This window comes from Parambassis ranga, chromosome 2 (assembly GCF_900634625.1).
Source record: "Parambassis ranga chromosome 2, fParRan2.1, whole genome shotgun sequence".
Lineage (NCBI taxonomy): Eukaryota > Metazoa > Chordata > Actinopteri > Ambassidae > Parambassis > Parambassis ranga.
In genome coordinates, this window is record NC_041023.1 from 45,767,180 (window position 1) to 45,788,595 (window position 21,416).

Below are 21,416 nucleotides of genomic sequence, written 5' to 3' on the forward strand. Positions count from 1 at the left end.
GTTCCACGTTTAATTCTGATTAACAGGATAAAAGATTCTTGTGTTTATAAAATATTGTTATAAAGCAAAAATAAATGTATGAAAATAAATCTGATAGCATGACATTATACAAAAACACAGCTCAGGTTATGACTTCTATCGAAGTGAGAAAACACCCGAGACAAACAGACGTCTGTTTAAAGCAGATTTCAAAATAAAACCATAAAAAACACCTGAGCAGATGAACCATCATTGCTACAGCAGAGCATCAGCGTCTCAAACTAGAACATAAACATGCAGCCATCATGCTCAGCAGGTGTCGTCATGGAGACGCCCACCGCAGCTACGTGGCTCCTGAGGGCGGCGGCTGTCCAGCACACTGATGATACTTCAGCTCCGTGAACCAGGCGAAGCTCCGGCCGCACGCGCTGCAGTGATAGCGGTGGTCGATGGTGTGGACGGACACGTGCGCCTGCATGCTGGCTTTGTGGGCGTATTTTTTCCCACAGATCGGGCAGGAGAAGGGTTTCTCTCCCGTGTGCGTTCTCATGTGGATTTTCAGGTGCGACTCGTACAGACACGTCTGGCCGCAGACAGCGCAGACCAGAGGTTTGTGCTCAGGGCGCGGTCTCGCCTCAGCGTCCACGCCGCGGTGCTGTGCTCCGTGCCGCTTGCTGCTGCTGCGGTGCTTCCCGTCCCGGTCGTCCTTCCAGAAGTCACTGTCAACACTGCCGTCGCTCTCCTGCTGCAGAGACTCTGTCACCAGGTTCGAACCTGACAGGGGGTCCCTGTCCTCACTGTCCTCTGTCTCTGCACACAGCGCAGAGTCTCTGTGAGGAAGCTCAGAGGACACAGGCTTCTCCTCTTCCTCCGTCTTCATATGAACCAAACCGAAGCTGGAGGTGGAGATCTGGGCCTCCTCCTGCTCCTCTTTGACCCATGGCTGCTCCTGCTTCAGCTCCGTCTGCTCCTGCGTCAGCTCCGTCTGCTCCTGCGTCAGCTCCGTCTGCTCCTGCTTCAGCTCCGTCTGCTCCTGCTGCTCCTTGTCTTCGGCCTGTTTCCTGCTGACGTCATCAGCGTCCACAGAGTTTGCTTCTGGTGAAGGGTTTGTCCAGAAGTCACTGTCATCAGTGTCACAGTCAGAGAAGTCGAGTTGGTGGAGGCATCGCGATGCTGCAGAGACCCCCCCGCCATCGGCTGCTGATGGCCCGCCCACATGCTGCCGGTGGCTCGGGGCTCTCCTCCCTCTGTGGGTCTGATGGACCTCCATGTGTTTGGTCAGGTGTCTCCTCCAGGCGAAGTCTTTGGCGCAGACGGGGCAGGTGAAGCGCGTCAGTCTGGCGTGGCTCCGCATGTGCTCGACTAAAGCGTCTGTGTCGCTGAACACGATGCTGCAAACGGAGCAGCTGAGCGACCCTGCGCCGTGGTTCTGGGGAGGCTCTGTGGACTCTGAGGCGCAGTCATGGCCGATGAGCTCTGACTCCGAAGCAAACTTTTTGGCACAAATGATGCAGCTGAGCAGCGTCTGTCCCGTGTGCACAGACACGTGTCTCGTCAAACTTCCTGCACATGAAAATCCTTTCCCACAGAACGAGCAGCTGAGTCCTGATCCGACAGAACTTTTAAGGTCCAGTGAGGAGACCTGTTCCGGGCTCTGCTGGCGCTCCGCGGTAACATCGTTCTCAGCATACGCGCCGTGTGCTGTGCTTCTGCCTGGACCTGGATACCTGACCGGTTCTGATCCAGCTCTGCTGTGCAGGGACCTGCAGGGACACTTGTGGGTTCTGAGAGAACCTCTCCTGAAGAATCTTTGGCCACACTGACCGCAGCTGTGTGGTCTGACCTTGGTGTGGACGGCCATGTGCCGTTTTAAATGGCCTCTGCGTGAGAACCTCCTGCCACACGTCGGGCAGCGGTGTGGTTTCTCTCCACACTTCATCATGTGGGCGTCCAGCTGAGAGTTGCTGTGCAGCTGCACGCCGCACGCCGCGCAGGCCAGCTCGTTCTGATGAAGTTTTTTGTGCAATGTCAAAGACGACCTGTTGGTAAAGACGTCTCCACATGTAGGACAGGTCAGGGGGACACGCCTGCGGTCCTGGAACCGCTTCAGGCTCTTGAAGAGTCTGTCTCTGTGCCGTTTCCTCTGCTGCTTCAGCTGAGACTTCAGAAGCTGCTGCCGCCCGGGCTCCGAGCAGGACAGGCGCTTCTTGATGCACTGCCTGGTCCTGTGCGACCTCAGAGAGGAGCGGACCCTGAACGCGTCTCCACGTAAGCTGCGGCGGGACGCCCTCTGGGTTTCTTGTTTCTCTGAGGACCCTGGACAGCTGTGGCCGTTGAGCTGCTCCTGTCCTGGGAAGGTCTGGTTGCAGAGGCTGCAGCTGTGTGGTTTCTCTCCCATGTGTCTCTTCATGTGAAGCTTCAGCTGCCGCCTGAGCCGCAGCTGCAGGCCGCACACGCCGCAGGTGAAGCGCCTGCTCTGCTGCTGTGATGACGCAGACGGTGTGTGGCGTCTCTGTTCGCAGGCCTTAGAGTGGGTGGACATGTGTGAGCTGAGACCGGCTGAGACCGGCGGTCTGTGCTCTGGATCCGTCGGCCCGCCGACTGCCTGTGAAAAGCCCGAACCATCGTTATCACCGCCGGCAGCTTCCTGGTCCAGAACAGAGCTCCTGTCCAGCTGCTCCTTATCAACAGAGAGGACATCGGCGGGAAAGACTGAAAGACAGAGACACAGCGTGTGAACCAGTGACATGTTTGGAAGGCACTGTCTTGACTGTGCTCAGCTGTTGGCACCTTTCAAGCCCTTTGGGCTCATCACCTTCTAAGAACACAGACACACACACGTCCCGGCTGGTACCTGTCCTCAGCTGCTGGTCCACTGCTGGCTTACAGGGCGGGTTTGATGTCATATAAAGATCTCATGTTCCAATAAAACAACAAGCTTCGAGGTTAATATAATAAATATAATATAATATAATATAATATAATATAATATAATATATAAAATATAATAAATATAATATTATATGTTATTATATTAGGATATTATATTTAATATATAATATAATATTAATATATTAAATATAATATCCTAATATAATAAATATAAATATCATATCATATCACAGTGTGTGTGTGTGTGTGTGTGTGTGTGAGGCAGCTCAGAGTGAATGGTGTGTGAGGGATTGTGTGCGCGCGCCCGGAGGCGCGCCGATGGGGGACTCGGGTACGAGCCTGGAGAAAAACAGTGAGCGCGAGAGCAGCCGGGTGGAGGTTCGGAGGAAAGTTAGTTCACTCCATGTTTTCATGTGCAGTCCCCCTTCAACCGAGCAACCTCCGTCACTCAGCGCACCACCACCAGAGTCAGGGTTAGGGAGTCGGCCCGGAGGACCCCGCCTCCCCCCTGTGTTCCAGACCGCGGTTCGGATGAGGACAGGAACAATAACAATATCATGTCATAACAGCCTTGTTGTTGAGACGCTGCACGGAGCTGGAGCTTTAGCAGAAAACCAACCTGACGTCCGCAGCTTGTCCGGATCTGAGACCAGGTCCAGGAGCCTTCGTTTGTGATCGATCTGCCGCTGATAGGCGGAAATAGTTTCCTCGAAGTGTCCGAACAGCCGCTCCTGCACCGAGCGGAGCAGCTGCCGCTTGAAGGACTCCTTCAGCTCCCGGAACCTGGACATGGTCCCCAAGTCAGTTTCTGCCGCAGCACCACAGGCTAGCTGAGCAACACACAACCGGAACCGGAAGATGGCCTGACTTTCCGGAAGTGACGCGCTCTGTGAGAGCGAAGCTGCAGATGAGCCGACTGATGTCAGCTGGAGACACACAAACAGCCCGCGCCAGCTGTGCAGACAGACCGGAAATGAACCGAGACCGGGACGACCTGGACCAGGGTCAGACCGCGGAGAGGATGCTGGGAGCAGAAGGTCCGTTACTGTTCAGCTGCTGCTGTTAGCTAACGTTAGCTAACATGTGGAATAAAGACAGGCAGGGGTGTGTGTGTGTGTGTGTGTGTGTGTGGAACCAGGTTTAGGTTTCAGGCTGTCAGCTGACAGGACATGGTTGTGTTGTTGTTGTGTTGTTGTGTTGTTGTGTGTCTCTTCGTGCCGGCTGAAACCGTCCTGCTGGTGAATGACCGATGACGCCTGTCCGTCTGTCTGTGTCTCAGCTTTACCCACAGATGTCCGAAAAGTGATTGTTGGGGATGAAGAGCAGCCGCAGTGGAACCACGAGGAAGAGGAGCCTCCTCACATTAAAGAGGAGCAGGACGAGGAGTGGACCAGTAAGGAGAAGGCTGATGGGTTTAATCGAGTCCCAGTGAAGACAGAAGAAGAAGAAGAAGGAGAGGAGAAACCCGAGCTTCTTCGCAGCCAGGGGGAGCCAGCGATGAAAACAGAGCCCCTCGGACCGCCTGGTTCTGACTCCTCAGAGACTGAAGTCAGTGACGGTGAGTGGGAGCAGAGCAGGGAGCCTCCTCTGGGCTCCGGGACACAGAGCGGGCTGGTGGTGCTGGATGTGAACTGTAATGTGGAGCGGTCCTTCAGCTGCTCCGAGTGTGGGCAGCGCTTTGGGAGGAAGCCTCATCTGCGGGCTCACATGAGGATTCACACCGGGGAGAAACCCTTCGGCTGCTTGTTCTGTGGGAAAAGATTCTCTCAGAAAGGAAACTCCATCAGTCACATGAGGCTGCACACGGGGGAGAAACCCTTCAGCTGCTCCGTCTGCCAGAAGAGCTTCAGGTACAGCGGCGACGTCAGCCGGCACATGAAGATCCACACAGGGAAAAAGACACGACCACACCGAGAGCCCCACACTGAGGCCACACCCACAGAGCCAGAGGCCACACCCACAGAGGCTGAGTGCTGGAGGGACACCAGAGACATTCAGTCAGAGACAAACTGTCTGCTAAGGGACGATGTCAAAGAGTCATTCAGCTGCTCCGAGTGCAGCAGGACGTTCTGCCGGCGCGACCACCTGATGAGCCACATGAGGACGCACACCGGAGAGAAACCGTTCAGCTGCTCTGTGTGCCACAAACGCTTCAGCTGCAGCGGCAACATTCTGGCTCACATGAGGATCCACACAGGGGAGAAACCCTTTGAGTGCTCCTTCTGTGGGAAGAGCTTCAGCCAGAAAGGAACTCTGCAGCTGCATGAGCGGATCCACACGGGGGAGAAGCCCTTCAGCTGCCCCTTCTGCGACAAGAGGTTTGCTCACAAGAGGAGGATGACGCTACACGTGTCCGTGCACACGGAGGAGAAACGCTTCAGCTGCAGCGCTTGTGAGAAAAGATTCAGCTGGTACAGTCAGCTGAAAAGTCACCGCTGTGTGGGCGAGTCCACCGAGCCGCGGCGCAGCCAGGCAGACAGGAAGCTGGCTCAGAGGGACGCCTTCAGCTGCTCCGAGTGCGGGAAGACATTCAGCCTGAAGGGGAACCTGAAGACGCACATGAGGATCCACACCGGGGAGAAACCCTTCAGCTGCTCAGTGTGTGGGAAGAGCTTCAAACAGAACGTTCACCTGACCGAGCACATGACCATTCACACCGGCCAGAAACTCTACAAGTGCTCAGTGTGTGGGAGGGGCTTCAACAAGAAGCTGCTGGTCAAGAGCCACGCCTGTGTGTGACACGTTCATGCATGTGTGACGGTCAACACATTTACATCACACTGCAGCTTCAACGGCTAACCTGCTAGCATGCTACAGCGGACAGGACCAGGAGCCGTGACACAGACAGACAGGAAGTCTCCATGTAAACACTGTTCATCAAATCATATCAATAAAGACCTGACTTCCTTTACTGTCTGTCAGCTGACTTCCTGTTTAATGATTTAGAAGAGTTTTATAACGATTATACAGCACTGTTATTACCTTTTGTAATAAAAACTCACCTGGCAGATGACATCACTGTGACGTCACTGTGGGCTGCAGACTCTGTGGGAGGAGGAGGAGCTACAGATATTTTCAGAATAAGAGCCTGTGTGAGTATCTTTGATCTTCCACAGTTGCCTTTATTTACACCACATTGGTAATAATAGCAGTAAACATGACATTATTACATTGTTGTTCAGTTGTGGTCCAGCAGGTGGCGCTGTGAGTCCATCCTCAGTTCACAGGAAGAGTGCTCAGAAACACAGAGTGAGGAGTTTATTCAGAGCCACATCCCGGTAAAAAAGACTTTTATAAAACGAGCGGCGCCGTCGAAGCACCGAGGAGAACGTTCCTGTAGAACCGTAGAACCATCATCATCATCATCATCATCTTCATCACACCAGGCTGCTGTCACACTGCAGAGGCATTATGGGACAGTTTAAAGGAGCGTTCAGGGACAGCTGCGGCTCATTATCATGGATTAAAAGGGATTTTATTGAAATTTAAATGAGGTTTATTATAATCTGTGAGAACAGACGTCACTGCTGGTGTTTGTTAAGATGATCCGCTCCCTGAATCTGTGGACGAACTGATGAGGTGACAGAAACCAACAGGACGTCTGAGAAGCTCCGCCCCCTCCTCGCCATCACCTGCAGACTCACAGGTGTGTGTGTGTCGGTGTGTGTGACCTGAAGCTGCAGCTGGATCCAGCGTGAACTTCTGACGAGCCTCGTGGCGAGTTGTCATGGAGACGGGAGGATTTCTGGGCGGAGCAAATGAGAGGCAGAGAGCTGTGGAAGAAGTGAGTAAAACGACCTTCAGCTGGTTTCACTTTTATTTCTGTAACATATAAAAAGCGATCACAGTGATGGAGCAGACACTAACTCCTCCTCCAACGTCTGAACAAACCTCATTCACTCATTCATTCTGTTTCTTGTTATTTTGCCGATTGCGGCGCGTCCCTGAACGCACCACAGAGAGGGCACTTCACTGTCAGTCCGTCTTTGTTGTCCGGGCTCCAGATATCCCAGGCACAAAAATGGCCGCTTTAAGCTGTCCCAGTCCCCCCCGCAGTGTTCCTGACAGCTTCTGGTGTTTATTGCGTGATCTGCAGGCAGCAGCAGGTGGAGGAGACACAGAGCGCCCCCTGCTGTTCACCGTCAGCCTGTTTTACAACCCAGTTATTGCTGTTTCTGAGGGAGCGCTCGGTTCCGTCACCTTCACCCGCTGCGTGCTCATTTAACCTCCTGCATCACAGAGCTCCATCCAGGCTGTGTGTGGCTCACATACCAATGTGGTACAGACAGGAGTGTGTGTGTGTGTGTGTTGGTCCTCAGCCATGATAACTAAGAGGAAGCGACGGTGAGGCTTCCTGTCAGAGATCTGCGTGCAGTGTCGTGGCGGCCTGAACAGCGCCCGAGCCGCACGCTGCGCGTCTGAGGCGGGGACATGTTTGGAGGACGCACAACGCTGCGCCTGAGCCGACGCTCAGTTTGACTGAGCTCACCGTTTACCGAGCGCGGTGGCGCCGTCATTACAGGCGGACAAAAAGCTCAGTGCTCTCCTCCATGTTGGCGCCTGCAGCCTCAGTAGTTGTACTGTCCAGCCTCTGCTGACGGGGACGTCACTGTGTTTGGCAGGAAGAGCGGTTTGGGTGGGAGTTGGGGTTTGAGCGACACCGTCCTCCGGACGACGGCCGCCCGCTGCCCGTGAGGCCCCTCGCTGTAGCTGTGCTGTCGTGTCAGGCAGGCGCTGGCCACTGACGGCCGCTGGCTCTCACCACTGGCTGGCGGCGGCCCGTTGCTGCTACTGTTGGTGTTCATTCTGGCGAGAAAGTGTGCGTGTGACGCCCCCCGCTGGTTGAAGCTGTGATGGCGTGGCATGACTCCCCCCCCACTGCCCATCTTGATGAGGGAGTGGCGCTGAGAGTGTTGACGCGTCACAGAGACGCCAGGTCTCTCTGGGATCACCTGCTGCTGAAGCGGTGTGGAGGAGGAGGAAGAGGAAGAGGGCATGGACGTGGAGGAGGTGGGGTTGTTGGAGGAGGAAGAGGATGAAGATGAGGATGAAGAGGAGTTCTGAGGAGCGTCCAGCTGTTTGGACAGGCTGTCCCTCGCCAGTGTGGACGTGCTGTGATAGGGCACAGGATCCCTCTCAGGGATCTGTTGCTGGTGATGGAGCCCGCCGCCGCCGCCGCCGCTGTTGTTGTTGTGGTGGTTGCTATAGTGATGGCTGTGGTTGTAGTGGTGAGTGCGAGTCTGGCCAGAGTGACGATGGCCTGCAGAGGAGGACGGCCCAGGGAACAGGGAGGAGGAGGAGGAGGAGGTGAGCACTTTGATGCCGCCGGTCCCCGACGCACTGACCTCATGGATGTGCCTAAGCAGCTCGTCCAGCGCCGACACGTCCACCACCGTCTGCGGGAGGGACTGCTGGGAGTGGTGGTGGTGCGACCCGCCTCCTGCTCGCTCCTCGCCGGAGGTCATCTTGTCTTCGGGGAGCTGCAGTGACGTGGAGGAGGCACCTGCTCCGTGTGCCGCCCCGTTGCTCAAACTGTTGTTGGGGGGATGGGAGAATGAAAATGGCTGCTGGCTCATGGAGTTCCCGAGGACGGCCATGAAGCCCAGGCCCGAGCCGGCGGAGCAGCTGGGCCCGGGCTTGGCGTCCGTGGCGTTATTGCAGTTCTGATTCTTCTTGTGATGCTGCAGCGCCTTCATGTTCCTGAGAGCCAGCTCAGGCGTGGAGTCTGGCGTGGGCAGACCTGAGAGCTCTCCGTCCCCCTGAGACAGAGACTGAGCGGAGGTTAGACCATCACACGGCTGTTAGCATGGCTCTGCACTCTATGCTAAGCTAACTGTGCTCAGCACTCCTACCTGTGAAAGGCTGAGCTCGGGGTCTCCCAGCGACAGGCCCTGGTGGGCCGGGCTCTGCAGGTGAGGCTCGGCTTGGCCGTTGGGGATGAAGGAGCTGTACATCTTCGGTGTGGACATGTCCAGCTTGTCCTCCTACAGGAGACAGAGAGGCGAGTAAATAAACATGTTAATGATAAAGGTCCTCAGCTTCTCTTCATTCAGAAGGTTGGAGCATCTGGACTTGTAGAGTTCTCCTGGAGACGTTCCTCCGCTCCTCCATCAGCTCCATCAGCTCTGTTTGGTCTATAAGTGGTGGAGGAGCTCAGTGAGCCGAGTCCCTTTCCTGGAACCACTACAGGTCCACATGCTATAACCTTCTGAATCAACATGTGAATAGAACTGATTAAAGATCTTCTGGTGAGGTGTGCGTCCACCTTCGGCTGGCTGTCCAGCAGCCCGCTGAGCTTGGCGAGCGAGCGCAGCGACAGGGCGTGGGGCAGAGACGCCTCCGGGTCTTTTCCCAGCCTCCCCGCTCGCTGAGCGGCGCTGCGGCTGCAGTAACATGACACCAGGAAACCCGACAAGATGGCCCCCAGGAAAAAGGCCACCAGCACGCAGGCCACCAGCAGCGTGTAGTGGACGTTAGCCGCAGCACGCTGGTCCATGTCGGGAAGACGACGGACACCTGGAGACACACAGGACAGACACACTGATACTATGACCATATTTAACAAACGAATCAACACAATCTGTGTGTGTGTGTGTGTGTGTGTTAGATAAAATCCAGATGCTACAGTAACTTCCTGTTTGGATGGATGCGGAAAGAACAGATGGAGGAGAGGTGAGAGGACGGTGAGGAGGATGAAGAAAGAAAAGGTAAGAGACAAAGACCTGGACTGGACTTAATGAGAGAGAGAGAGAGAGAGAGAGAAGAACAGAGATGAAAGACAGTTGGCATCGTTCATGTCATCATGTCCAGAAACATCAAAGTGTTTTAGATACTATGAGTCATCAGTCCACAAACACACAGACACACACACACACACACACTGTGTGTCAGTTAGCATGTGTGTGACATTAGTGTGCGTGTGTGTCCATGTCTTCACAGTGAACTGCAGCTTTAAGGTGGACGATGCTCTGAACACTGAATTCAAGCTCCAGAAGCGTCCACCCTGTCAGCATGCTCCCTCTCTCTCTCTCTACTGTTGTCTCCAGTGCTCACTCGCCCACTCTCCAGCAGATCCATTGGTATTCACAGGGCAAACAGCAGTGACAGTACACAGAGTGTGTGTGTGTGTGTGTGTGTGTGTGTGTGAGCAAAGGAGAGTGTCAAGTTTGACTTTTCCACTTCTCCACTGAAAACACACACACACCTCAATTCAAAGGTTAAAGTATTTACACCTGACTCACACACAAAGCTGCAGTGTGTGTGTGTGTGAGTGTGAATGTTGGTCATGTGACTGAGTCCATCATGGCGTCCTGCTTGTTGCTGAGGAGCAGAGCTGAGGGCAGGAGCGGAGAATAAATATCTGTGTGTGTCTTGCTGGGGCTGTGGGATGAAGAGGGATCACTGCACATGGGTTCATTACATCATCATTACATCATCTTCAGTGTGCTGACCAATCAGATGTGTCTTCCCGACTCCCGTCACCGTGCAGGCGTTTGATGTGGTTCAAAAAAATTTAGTCGTTAAAAATTATTTGATTCATCCAGTGATTCATTCATTCATCCAGTGATTCATTCATTCATTCATTCATTCATCCAGCGATTCATTCATTCATCCAGTGATTCATTCATTCATCCAGTGATTCGTTGATTCATCCAGTGATTCGTTGATTCATCCAGTGATTCATTCATTCATTCATCCAGTGATTCATTGATTCATCCAGTGATTCGTAGATTCATCCAGTGATTCGTTGATTCATCCAGTGATTCATTGATTCATCCAGTGATTCGTAGATTCATCCAGTGATTCGTTGATTCATCCAGTGATTCATTCATTCATCCAGTGATTCGTTGATTCATCCAGTGATTCGTTGATTCATCCAGTGATTCATTCATTCATCCAGTGATTCGTTGATTCATCCAGTGATTCATTGATTCATCCAGTGATTCGTTGATTCATCCAGTGATTCATTCATTCATCCAGTGATTCGTTGATTCATCCAGTGATTCATTGATTCATTCAGTGATTCATTCATTCAGCCAGTGTTTCATCCAGTGATTCATTCATTCGTTCATCCAGTGATTCATTCATTCATTCAGTGATTCATTCATTCATCCAGTGATTCGTTGATTCATCCAGTGATTCATTCATTCATTCAGTGATTCATTCATTCATCCAGTGATTCGTTGATTCATTCAGTGATTCATTTATTCAGCCAGTGTTTCATCCAGTGATTCATTCATTCATTCATCCAGTGATTCATTGATTCATTCAGTGATTCATTCATTCATCCAGTGATTCGTTGATTCATTCAGTGATTCATTGATTCATTCAGTGATTCATCCATTCATCCAGTGATTCGTTGATTCATTCAGTGATTCATTGATTCATTCAGTGATTCATTCATTCATCCAGTGACTCTGATTCATTCTTGGTGCACAAAAACACACCATCTCCTGCATCCTCTACACACAGGGACACACTCACAGACAGACAGACAGGTCTGTAACAACTCTGACTGTGTGCTTCCTTGTTGATTGATTCCCACTGAGCTCCATATTGTGTTTTTATCGACTGGGTCAATCAATGCAAGCGCCTCTCTCTCTGTGTGTGTGTGTGTGTGTGTGTGCAGACTCGTGAGCAGGGCTTGTGTCTGTCATTGTGTCACGTGCTTCCTGCAGCGTCCTGACTCCTCCCTCTGACAAATGGCTTCCAACACACTATTATCACACCGTCAGCTGGCATCACAGCAGCCACAGCCCAGTGCATTCTGGGAGTTAGAGTTTGGAATACCAAAGCATCATTTTACATACACTGAAACATCGGCGTCATTACTGGAGGCTCGTCCAGAGGAGATGAAGACAGCATCAGAGAGCTGCAGCTTATTAAACACACAGACACAGACACACACACACACAGACACACACACAGCTGCTGAACTGTCTTCAGGCAGAAACACTGATGATCAAAGAGGTGTGATGTCTGCATGCAGATCAGCCAAACACTGTGTGAAGGGGTCATGTGACTGCAGCAGGTCACACATTCCTGTTTCTGACACGGCAGGGAAGATCTGACCTGCTGCTACACACACACACACACACACACACACACACACAATGCCTCAGAGCTGACATTTCTGCTCCATCATCAACTCTACATCTCAAGGTCTCAGACATGCAGGAAAAGCAGTTTAACAGTGAGTGTGTGTGTGTGTGTGTGTGTGTGTGTGTGTGTGTGTGTGTGTGTGTGTGTGTGTGTGTGTGTGTCAGTAGAGGATGCAGGAGATGGAGTGTTTTTGTGTCAAAGTGTTTGTGTTTAAGCTCAACTTCTGACTCAGCTGTATGCCACAGGAGTGATGGAGACTGTGTGCTTGCATGTGTGTGCGCACACAGGTGTGTGTGTGTGGGGGGGGGGCGAGTGATCGCTGACAGAGTTGCCATGGCAACGTGAATGTGACCTCTGAACACAGCCAGGCTGCATTTAAATAACCTTTCATGGAAACAACAAAGTGAAGGTAAAGGAGCTGACGTTACGTCTGTGCCGGGTGTCGATGTAGTGGAAATAAATGAGTGTTAGCATGTTAGCATGCTAACAGTGAGCTGTCAGATGTCCAGGTGTGTCCCTCATGTTAAGGATGTGTGGCTGCTGTTTACTGCACAGCTTGATCCTCCAGGTGCTGTTTGAGATTTGGGTGAACCCTCCCTTTAAAATGGTGGCTTCATCCGGCTCATCAGCTCATCATCACTGATGAGCCGGATGAAGATCGACCCAGACTGCTCCGGCCTGCTTCGTGGTGCAGTTCCTCCTCATCACCTTGGTAACCAGGAAGATGGAGGCGAAGCTTGTTGTAACTGAGCACACTGATCTGAATCTCTCCTCCTCGGTGGAAGGAGGCCCGGGCGCCATGAGGCGGTCGCTCCTCTTCACGCAGCAAATCATACTGTAGCAGTGGCGGGAGCTGTTGCCATGGTAACTGGGAGGCAAACTCTGACCTTCTTATTAGAACTAAGCAGTCCTCTTTTCCTGGAATGTCAAGGAACACACCGGAACACCGTCACACATGTTTCCACTGCGGGAACTTCCCTGAAGTTCCTGCCCCACACCAGACACACCCCGCCCGCTGCTCGTAAGCACCGCGGCCCCCGCGTTAAACCAGCTACAGCAAAAACATCATTACTGGAATAATCCCGTCAAACGAGCTCACACTGCAGCAGCCACTGTGAGGCGGCGTGGCGGATGGATACAGGGACACATGGGCTGAAACATCAGTCACTGTTCTGAGTCCTTCACGCCCGGCTACCCGACACCATGAAGTTAATGAGTCAGACGCCATCACGGAGGACGCCATCAGAGCTGCTGTGTAATAACAGCATCAGCTTAATGGCTGCTGTTTGAAGGGGCAGAGCGCAGCGAGCTTCATGATGCTGTCGCCCCTGATGGTGTTGCGGTGCCATTAGCTCCCTGGGTCGTCAATAAAGAACATCAACGCCACGGTTAATCACCGTGCAGTCAGTTTCCAGCTGAAAACATGTCAGTCAGCTGGCGCTAAGCACCGCATGGTGAGGAAGTCAGGAACACTGCTGAGGAGAGGGCCTTCCCAGCATGCTCTCTGTTCTGCTGTTTCACCTGGTGGGAGGGCTGGGTGCTGACATTTTGGATTAAGCAGCAGCACAGTCAGTCCATCGCAGCCTGCAGACGTCTGAGGCAGGAGACAGGTCTGGTCTCTGTCCTGGGACGGTGTGATGTGCAGAGCTGGACATGCTGGGGTTGGTGAGACGGGTGCAGCTGTCCGTGTTCGTCATTCCCGTCTGGACGTCGTGTGCTGAAAGAACGAAGGGACGGAATACAGAGCGAGCTGCTGCAGAATCAGAACACGACTGTCCTCACCTTCCTCCTCCTCCTCCCTCACTTCCAGTGTTCCTGATGAAGTGTGTGTGTCCTCCCTTTAATCACAGTAATGCGGCTTACTGAGCCTTAATGGATTCACCGCAGCGCTCCGTGAGCCTCGCTGGTTTACAGGCAGGACTCCTGACAGGCAGGCTGCAGCCATGAATACAGAGCAGGCAGCTCGCCGAGGCGCCGCTTTGATCTGCAGGGCTGTGATGTAGTTGAGGGTAACGATGTCAAACTGAGTGACGAGCTACTGTACAGCGACGCCGGCCCATCCAGTGGTAATGCCAGGATTTCCTCCGGTGGAGTTGGAGCTTGTTAGGAGAGCTGGAGTCTGGATGAGGAGGCTCCTCGGCCTCTTCCTGCAGACTCTCAGACTCTCTGACTCCTCCTCCTGAGAACTGACGCAGATTCCACTTACAACATATATTCATCCGCTGCAGGCGGTTAGCGGTCTCTGGAACTGATTTCTAGGAGTTAAACATCTGAGTGGTGGCAGCGCTCCTGCTGCTGATGGAGGATCTGATCTGGAGGCTTCGGTCTGTGTCCTCTGTGGGACGTCTCCTCACTTGGCTACGTTAAAGATCCTGTTTGTACACAACTAAACTGCTCTTCTCCCCACTGATGTGAGTTACCATGGTAACGAGTAGCATCCCAACAACACATTGAGCATGTATTAATATGACCACACGGTGGCACCATACACAAACAGAGTGGTGGTTTAAAGATGACAGAACACTGTGAGACGTAAAACTGATTCTCCAACCAGTGGAGAACCTTCCCCATGTTTCCCATCATCCTCTGCTGCTGCCACATGACCCGAATATAAGAAGGCGTTTCTTACCGTACGACGAGTCAGCTGCAGAGTCCTGATTCTGCATCGTCGCCAACACGTCCGCTGCATGAAAGAGAAAACACAGAGGTCAGCACACGTCTCATTCAGTGGTCCATGATGGACAGCCTGGTCCTGATGGACGTCTGTGCATCTGTCTGTCCTGTTGACATCACTTCCTGTTTGACATTAAGAATGACACAACAACAGCATGTACTGCTGCAGCTTGCCGCATCTTAACCAGAACACACTCGAGTGTGTGTGAGGACACACTGCAGTCTGTTTACAGCTCAGCTTAGCAGCGCGGCTGTGGAGGGTTATCTCACCGTGGCAGCTGTCCGTGTGAAGCGAGTGGTCGCCCTCAATGTCCTGCTCGAAGCCGGCCCTGCAGAGACAGAGAGGACAGTTTACACAAACAGACCCTGAGAGCATCCGGGCTGTCGCCATGGGTTACTGCCCCCTGAAAATCCAGCTCACACCCTCAGACTGAGTCTTTGAAAAAAAAATCAGGATCATGTCATCATCAGCGACATGTTACGCATCCCTGTGCAGACATTTCAAATGAAAAGCCTCATCCAGGTTTGTCCTGATGGTGGCGCTGTAAGTCAGCAGATCTGTTAAATCACATGCTGCTCTTTTGTTTGAATGTCAACATTCAGCTGAATGACTGTCAGTCACAACGTCAACCAATCAGATCAAAGAAGAAACACAACAAGCTGCTGATGACCTCTGACAGCTAGCATGTAGCTGCTAAAACCAGCAACAGTCAGAACTGACAGCACTTCCTGACTGGACTCTGATTGGACAGAACAAAACCTGGATCAACACCAGCTCAGAGGTTGGAGCCTAGAGGATGGAGCTGTGGGAGATACCAGCTGCCTCATCGGGTGAGTAAACACACACACACACACACACACACACACACACACACACACACCCATGCACAGCAAATGTGGTGTCAACAGTTTGGAGGGCTGATCTGAAACAGGTAGATGAATAATGCAGGAGCAGCAGCAGAACATTTACTGAACTCTCACTATATTTACCTCTCTCCGCCCCCTCGCTCGCTCGCTCAGTCTTTATCTGCAGTATCACTCGTTCTCTCTCGCTCCTCTTGAGCAGCGTGGGCCGAGTGAGGACAGAACAGGAGGAGGCCGCTCAGGCACCTGAACGCCTCGCTGATGGAGAAGCTCAGAGGCGGAGATGGAAATAGACAGAGTCTGTCTGCGATCAGACACCGCTGATTGTGTGTGTGTGTCTGTGTGTCGGGGGCGTTCACAGTTCTGAGCAGCTGTGAAATGTAATCAGAGAGAATAAATGGCTGCAGGAGCTCTCTGCTAAATGAAGGAGCTTCATGCTAATGACACACAGGTTTGAACCGATTTCACACACTCTTGACTGACAGCTGCTCCACTGAAGGCTTCATAAGACACAGCACCAGCAACCGGAGCGACCAGAGCGACCAGAGCAACCACAGGGACCGGAGCAACCAGAGCAATCAGAGCAATCAGAGCAACCACAGCGACCAGAGCAACCACAGCGACCGGAGCAACCAGAGCAATCGGAGCAACCAGAGCAACCACAGCGACCAGAGCAACCGGAGCAACCAGAGCAACCACAGTGACCGGAGCAACCAGAGCAACCACAGCGACCGGAGCAACCAGAGCAACCACAGTGACCGGAGCAACCAGAGCAATCAGAGCAACCACAGCGACCAGAGCAACCAGAGCGACCGGAGCAATCAGAGCAACCACAGCGACCAGAGCAACTAGAGCGACCAGAGCAATCTAACTGAAATAACTGAAATACCATGACTCTGAGGTCAGCAGGCTGATGGCTTTTGGTCGTTACATGGTTTGTATGGTTAAGTAAAGTTCATGGTGTTGGAGACATTTCTCTGACTCTCCTCCTGTCCTGTGTCTCATGTCAGCTCTTAGACTTCCTGTTGTCTCCCTGGAGGACGTCTCACTGAGCAGCTGAGGTCTAGCTGAGCGGCTCTTCAGTTAGTCATTTCTACGTTCCAACACACAGTGGTGATCACAGAGGAGCTGGCACAACATCAAACATAACAGGACAGCACAGCCGCCGAATGGACGCCATCTTGGAGCCGTTAAACAGACCCTGAACCTAAAGCGCCCACACACACAGTGAGACACAGAGGAGGTTCAGTCTGACAGGAGTCGTCACTCCTCACATTTCTTCTTCTCTGCCGTCTTTGAGCGCCGCTCGCTCTCAGTGTGACTCCGCCTCTCTGCTGTCAGCAGCTCATTTTAAATAAAGCTTCACTCTGAAATGTTCTGAGCGCACACAGAGCTCTGAACTCTGAGCCTGCTGCTCTGACACAGATCTCTGCCTTTGTTTACATTTTCTTCTTCTACCTTTCCGGCTCTTGCATCACAGCTCACCTCGCTCTGTGCCGCCCCCTCTGCTCATGACCACCAGCTCCTCCTGTCCATTCACTCTGTCTGCAGCTGTTTGTGGTAAAAACACCAGCTGTGTGTGTCCATGTTATTGTTTCCTGTGTGTGTGTGTGTAACAGTCTGTAAGTGCTGCTTTAAACTCCCCAAAGCTTTTAGTTAAATTCTAAATTCAGGACACGAAAGTCGAGCCTGATGTTTCTCAGATCCCCAGAGGTTCTGAGAGCATCAACACACACACACACACACACCAGCAGAACACACTGACACTGATGATTTTAACATCATTCCATCATGATTCCTCATCCGTCCCCTCACAGCATGAACTTACATCCAGATAGATATAGATATACGACCCTTCAGCCGCCAACGCTGAAAAACGTGCACAGCTGCCGGACTGATGATGGCTCAGAGAGCAAGGAGAGAGAGAGAGAGAGGAAATGACACGTACTTGAAGCCTGGCGCCATGTTGGCACAACTCCCCGTCCGAAGCCAGATGCAGTATGGGTCACGAGAGGCGAGGCACGTTCTGGAGAGAGACACAGACAGACAGGGACAGACAGAAAGACAGAGAGAGACAGAGAGACAAAGAGACGGACACAGACAGACAGGGACAGACAGAAAGACAGAGAGAGACAGAGAGACAAAGAGACGGACACAGACAGACAGGGACAGACAGAAAGACAGAGAGAGACAGAGAGACAAAGAGACGGACACAGACAGACAGGGACAGACAGGGACAGACAGAAAGACAGAGAGAGACACGGACACAGAGAGACGGACACAGACAGACAGAGAGAGACGGGGAGACAGAGAGAGACAGAGAGACAAAGAGACGGACACAGACAGACAGGGAGACAGGGAGAGACAGGGACAAACACATTGTCAAAAACATTACCACATCATAAAATCAATAACTAATGAAAAACATATTGTACACACACAGACACACACACACACACACACAGACACACACACACACCTTTTACAGGCTCCGTGTTGGCTGCAGCGGCTGAGCGGCATCCTGATGACGCAGCTGCTGAACGCCACGAACAATGCATGATGGTCCTTATCCAGCTCCAGGCCCAGGACTCTCCTGTCCTCCTGTCCCTGAACGTTACACCTGCACAGACAGAGGCAGCTCGTCAGGGCGTGAACGTGGACTCGCGTGCTGCAGGACGGTAAGCCGGCGTCTCACTTGGTCGGGTTGTAGACGTCGCTGTCCTCCAGCAGTCTGGAGCCGAAGCTGTCGTTCGGGTGCATGCTGGCCAGAACCTTCAGGACCCGACCGTCGTCCGACCCCAGGAACATGACGGTGCGGTCCTTGTAGGGCCCGGCTGAAACATCCACCACAATCTGGGTGAGCTTGGACCTAAAGGTGGAGACAACCCTGGTCAGAATGTTCATAGGTCTCAACGCAGACAGCACAGGGACCCCCCGCCTCAGGGTTACTGATGTTCTGTGCCTTCTGTGGACAGCCGCCTGGTTCTCCGGGTCGGTCCGTCCACAGTGCAGCTTCACTGAATGGAATGAGTCTCATTCTGAGCTGCTGATTAGAATCCATCAGAAGCTCATTTCAAACCTGCAGACGTGGATTAAAGAAGGTCAGAGATGCTCCGAGACAGAACTTCCTGCAAGCGGCGACTAATCAGAGCTGAGACCCATGATTACCCCCGCGGCCTCGGGTCGGGGCGGTGCATTCACTGCCTCTCAGAGCTGCAGTCATTTCAAAACACTCACGTTCCCCTCTGGACCTCAGGGGTCTTTATTAATACAGACCGTCAGGAGGCCGACACTGATCTGAGAAAACTAAACTCTGTGTGTCTGTGTCTCTGTGTGTGTGTGTGTGTCTCTGTGTGTGTGTGTGTGTGTGTCTCTGTGTGTGTCTCTGTGTGTCTCTCTGTGTGTGTCTGTGTGTGTGTGTGTGTGTGTGTGTGTGTGTCTCTGTGTGTCTCTCTGTGTGTGTCTGTCTGTCTGTGTGTGTGTGTGTGTGTGTGTGTGTGTCTCTGTGTGTGTCTCTGTGTGTCTCTCTGTGTGTGTCTGTCTGTCTGTGTGTGTGTGTGTGTGTGTGTGTGTGTGTCTCTGTGTGTGTCTCTCTGTCTCTGTGTGTGTCTGTCTGTGTGTGTGTCTGTGTGTGTCTGTGTGTGTCTCTCTGTCTGTGTGTGTGTCTCTGTGTGTGTGTGTGTGTGTGTCTGTCTGTGTGTGTCTCTATCTGTGTGTGTGTGTGTCTGTCTGTGTGTGTCTTTGTCTGTCTGTGTGTGTGTCTCTCTGTGTGTCTCTGTCTGTGTGTGTCTCTCTGTCCATCTGTGTGTGTCTGTCTGTGTGTGTCTCTCTGTGTGTGTGTGTGTCTTTGTCTGTCTGTGTGTGTCTCTCTGTCTGTGTGTGTGTCTGTCTGTGTGTCTCTCTCTGTGTGTGTCTCTCTGTCTGTCTGTGTGTGTCTGTCTCTCTCTCTCTCTGTGTGTCTGTCTGTGTGTGTGTCTGTCTGTGTGTGTCTCTCTCTGTGTGTGTCTGTCTGTGTGTGCAGTACCTGCTGGACGTCCTGGTGAAGCACGGTCGGCCGTTGATGGAGGGAACCGCCTCGTCCATCAGAGGATAGGACTTGATGAAGGTCAGCACCTCGTCTGGGAACTGGGTGGAGGACTTGTACTCTGAGGCCGGACCGTCGCCGGCACACGTACCGGGTCTTTAAGAAGACGAAGCATCAGGTCAGTGTGTGTCCTGCACAGACGCCGACCTGGACTCGCCTGCTCCACACTCACCTGGGTCTGGGAACCTGCTCGTCAGGTACTGGGGTCCAGGACGAGTCGCCGGTCCGCTGCTCCTTGAACTTCCCGTTGAAGACTTTCTCGATGTCGTCCATGTAGAAGGCGCAGACCGCAGAGCCGGGAATACTGAAGGAACACACACGTCAGTCCCTGTCAGAGGCGTCCGCTCCCACAGACAGCCTCACACGTACCTGTTGGCCTGTGTGGTGAAGGCGCCGACCACGGCGGGCCTCTGGTTGATCTGCAGCACGTTGGTGAGGGACTGCAGGATGTCGAAGTAGAAGAAGGAGTCTCCAGGAACCGAACAGTTCAGCCGGGCCTGCACACAGAGACGGCAGGTGAGACGGGTTATTCTACTGAAGCTGCTCAGGAAGAGTCGGTGAGACGTCACCTTCAGGAAGGAAGTCCAGTATCTGTCCAGAACCCTGGGAGATCCTCCATTATCGTTCTTACACACCCGGGCCACCCGAGAGAACACCACCTGACACACAACAGAGGAGCCACACAGAACCCAGGTCAGCAGGGCTGTTCAGGGGTCGCCATGGCGACACAGACACACACACACACACACACACACACAGACACACACAGACAGACACACACAGACACACACACACAGACAGACAAAAACAGACAGAGACACACACAGACACATAGAGACACACAGACACACACAGACACATAGAGACACACACAAACAGACACACAGACACAGACAGACACACACAGACACACACACACACACAGACAGACACACACACACAGACAGACACACACACACAGACAGACACACACAGACAGACAGACAGACAGACACACACACACACACAGACACACACACACAGACACAGACAGACACACACAAACAGACACACACACACAGACAGACACACACAGACAGACAGACAGACACACACACACAGACACAGACAGACACACACGCACACAGAGACACAGACACACACACACACACACACACACGGAGAGACACACACAGACACAGACAGACACAGACAGAGACACACACAGACACACACACACAGACACACACAGACACACACAGACAGACACACACACACAGACAGACACACACACACACACACACAGACACACACACACAGACAGACAAAAACAGACAGAGACACACACACAGACACACACACAGACACATAGAGACACACAGACACACACAGACACAAACAGACAGAGACAGACACACACAGACACATAGAGACACACACACACAGACACACACAGACACAAACAGACAGAGACACATAGAGACACACACACACAGACACACACGCACAGACACACGCCGACACAAACAGACAGAGACACACAGACAGAGACACACATACACACACAGACACACATACACAGACACACACACAGACACAGACAGACACACAGACACAGACACACACACAGAGACACACACACACACACACAGACAGACCCCAGGTCAGCAGGGTTTTTCAGGGGTCGCCACTGCGACACACACAGACACACACACTCACACAGACAGACACACACAGTGGTACCTTGCCCAGGGTGGTGTACTCCACTGCAATCTCACTCAGGAAGAAGTAGACGTAGTTGCCGTAGTCGATGGCGTGCAGGAAGTGTGGCTCTGCAGAGAGA

At 52.6% G+C, this 21,416-nt stretch overlaps 3 protein-coding genes across 7 annotated transcripts in view; 1 reads left to right on the forward strand and 2 right to left on the reverse strand.

Annotated features, from left to right (window-relative positions):
- Window positions 1-8: 8 nt before the first annotated feature.
- LOC114448835 (zinc finger protein 616-like) lies at window positions 9-3,693 on the reverse strand. Its single transcript, XM_028426041.1, has 2 exons — window positions 3,491-3,693; window positions 9-2,691 (listed from the first exon to the last, which is right to left on the reverse strand). The coding sequence occupies exons 1-2, from the start codon at window positions 3,660-3,662 to the stop codon at window positions 323-325; spliced, it is 2,541 nt and encodes an 846-aa protein (XP_028281842.1). The 5' UTR covers window positions 3,663-3,693; the 3' UTR covers window positions 9-322.
- A 4-nt stretch (window positions 3,694-3,697) lies between these two features.
- LOC114448991 (gastrula zinc finger protein XlCGF57.1-like) lies at window positions 3,698-5,740 on the forward strand. Its single transcript, XM_028426286.1, has 2 exons — window positions 3,698-3,908; window positions 4,151-5,740. Exons 1-2 carry the CDS (start codon window positions 3,779-3,781, stop codon window positions 5,608-5,610), a joined length of 1,590 nt encoding a protein of 529 aa, XP_028282087.1. The 5' UTR covers window positions 3,698-3,778; the 3' UTR covers window positions 5,611-5,740.
- Window positions 5,741-5,972: 232 nt separating this feature from the next.
- LOC114448680 (semaphorin-6D-like) overlaps window positions 5,973-21,416 on the reverse strand; it is a 34,600-nt gene continuing 19,156 nt past the window's right edge. For 2 of the 5 annotated variants that reach the window (XM_028425803.1, XM_028425812.1), the window contains exons 9-21: window positions 21,317-21,405; window positions 20,164-20,253; window positions 19,964-20,091; window positions 19,767-19,898; window positions 19,535-19,690; window positions 18,206-18,379; window positions 17,990-18,130; window positions 17,459-17,536; window positions 14,917-14,975; window positions 14,603-14,656; window positions 9,137-9,387; window positions 8,724-8,855; window positions 5,973-8,642 (exon numbers count right to left, since the gene is read on the reverse strand). In XM_028425803.1, the coding sequence (XP_028281604.1) occupies window positions 7,440-8,642; window positions 8,724-8,855; window positions 9,137-9,387; window positions 14,603-14,656; window positions 14,917-14,975; window positions 17,459-17,536; window positions 17,990-18,130; window positions 18,206-18,379; window positions 19,535-19,690; window positions 19,767-19,898; window positions 19,964-20,091; window positions 20,164-20,253; window positions 21,317-21,405 (2,687 nt within the window). In that variant the 3' untranslated portion in view covers window positions 5,973-7,439. The remainder of the gene's footprint in view (window positions 8,643-8,723; window positions 8,856-9,136; window positions 9,388-14,602; window positions 14,657-14,916; window positions 14,976-17,458; window positions 17,537-17,989; window positions 18,131-18,205; window positions 18,380-19,534; window positions 19,691-19,766; window positions 19,899-19,963; window positions 20,092-20,163; window positions 20,254-21,316; window positions 21,406-21,416) is intronic. The other 3 variants (XR_003671912.1, XM_028425831.1, XM_028425823.1) reach the window with 3 other exon arrangements.

What these genes read in the sequence shown, in the direction of transcription:
- LOC114448835 (XM_028426041.1), bottom strand. Translation starts at nt 3,662, where the DNA reads ATGTCCAGGTTCCGGGAGCTGAAGGAGTCCTTCAAGCGGCAGCTGCTC. An exon ending in GGACAAGCTGCGGACGTCAG is followed by an intron (nt 2,692 to 3,490) that starts GTTGGTTTTCTG and finishes TCTGTCTTTCAG; the next exon opens with TCTTTCCCGCCGATGTCCTC.
- LOC114448991 (XM_028426286.1), top strand. Translation starts at nt 3,779, where the DNA reads ATGAGCCGACTGATGTCAGCTGGAGACACACAAACAGCCCGCGCCAGC. An exon ending in GAGGATGCTGGGAGCAGAAG is followed by an intron (nt 3,909 to 4,150) that starts GTCCGTTACTGT and finishes TCTGTGTCTCAG; the next exon opens with CTTTACCCACAGATGTCCGA.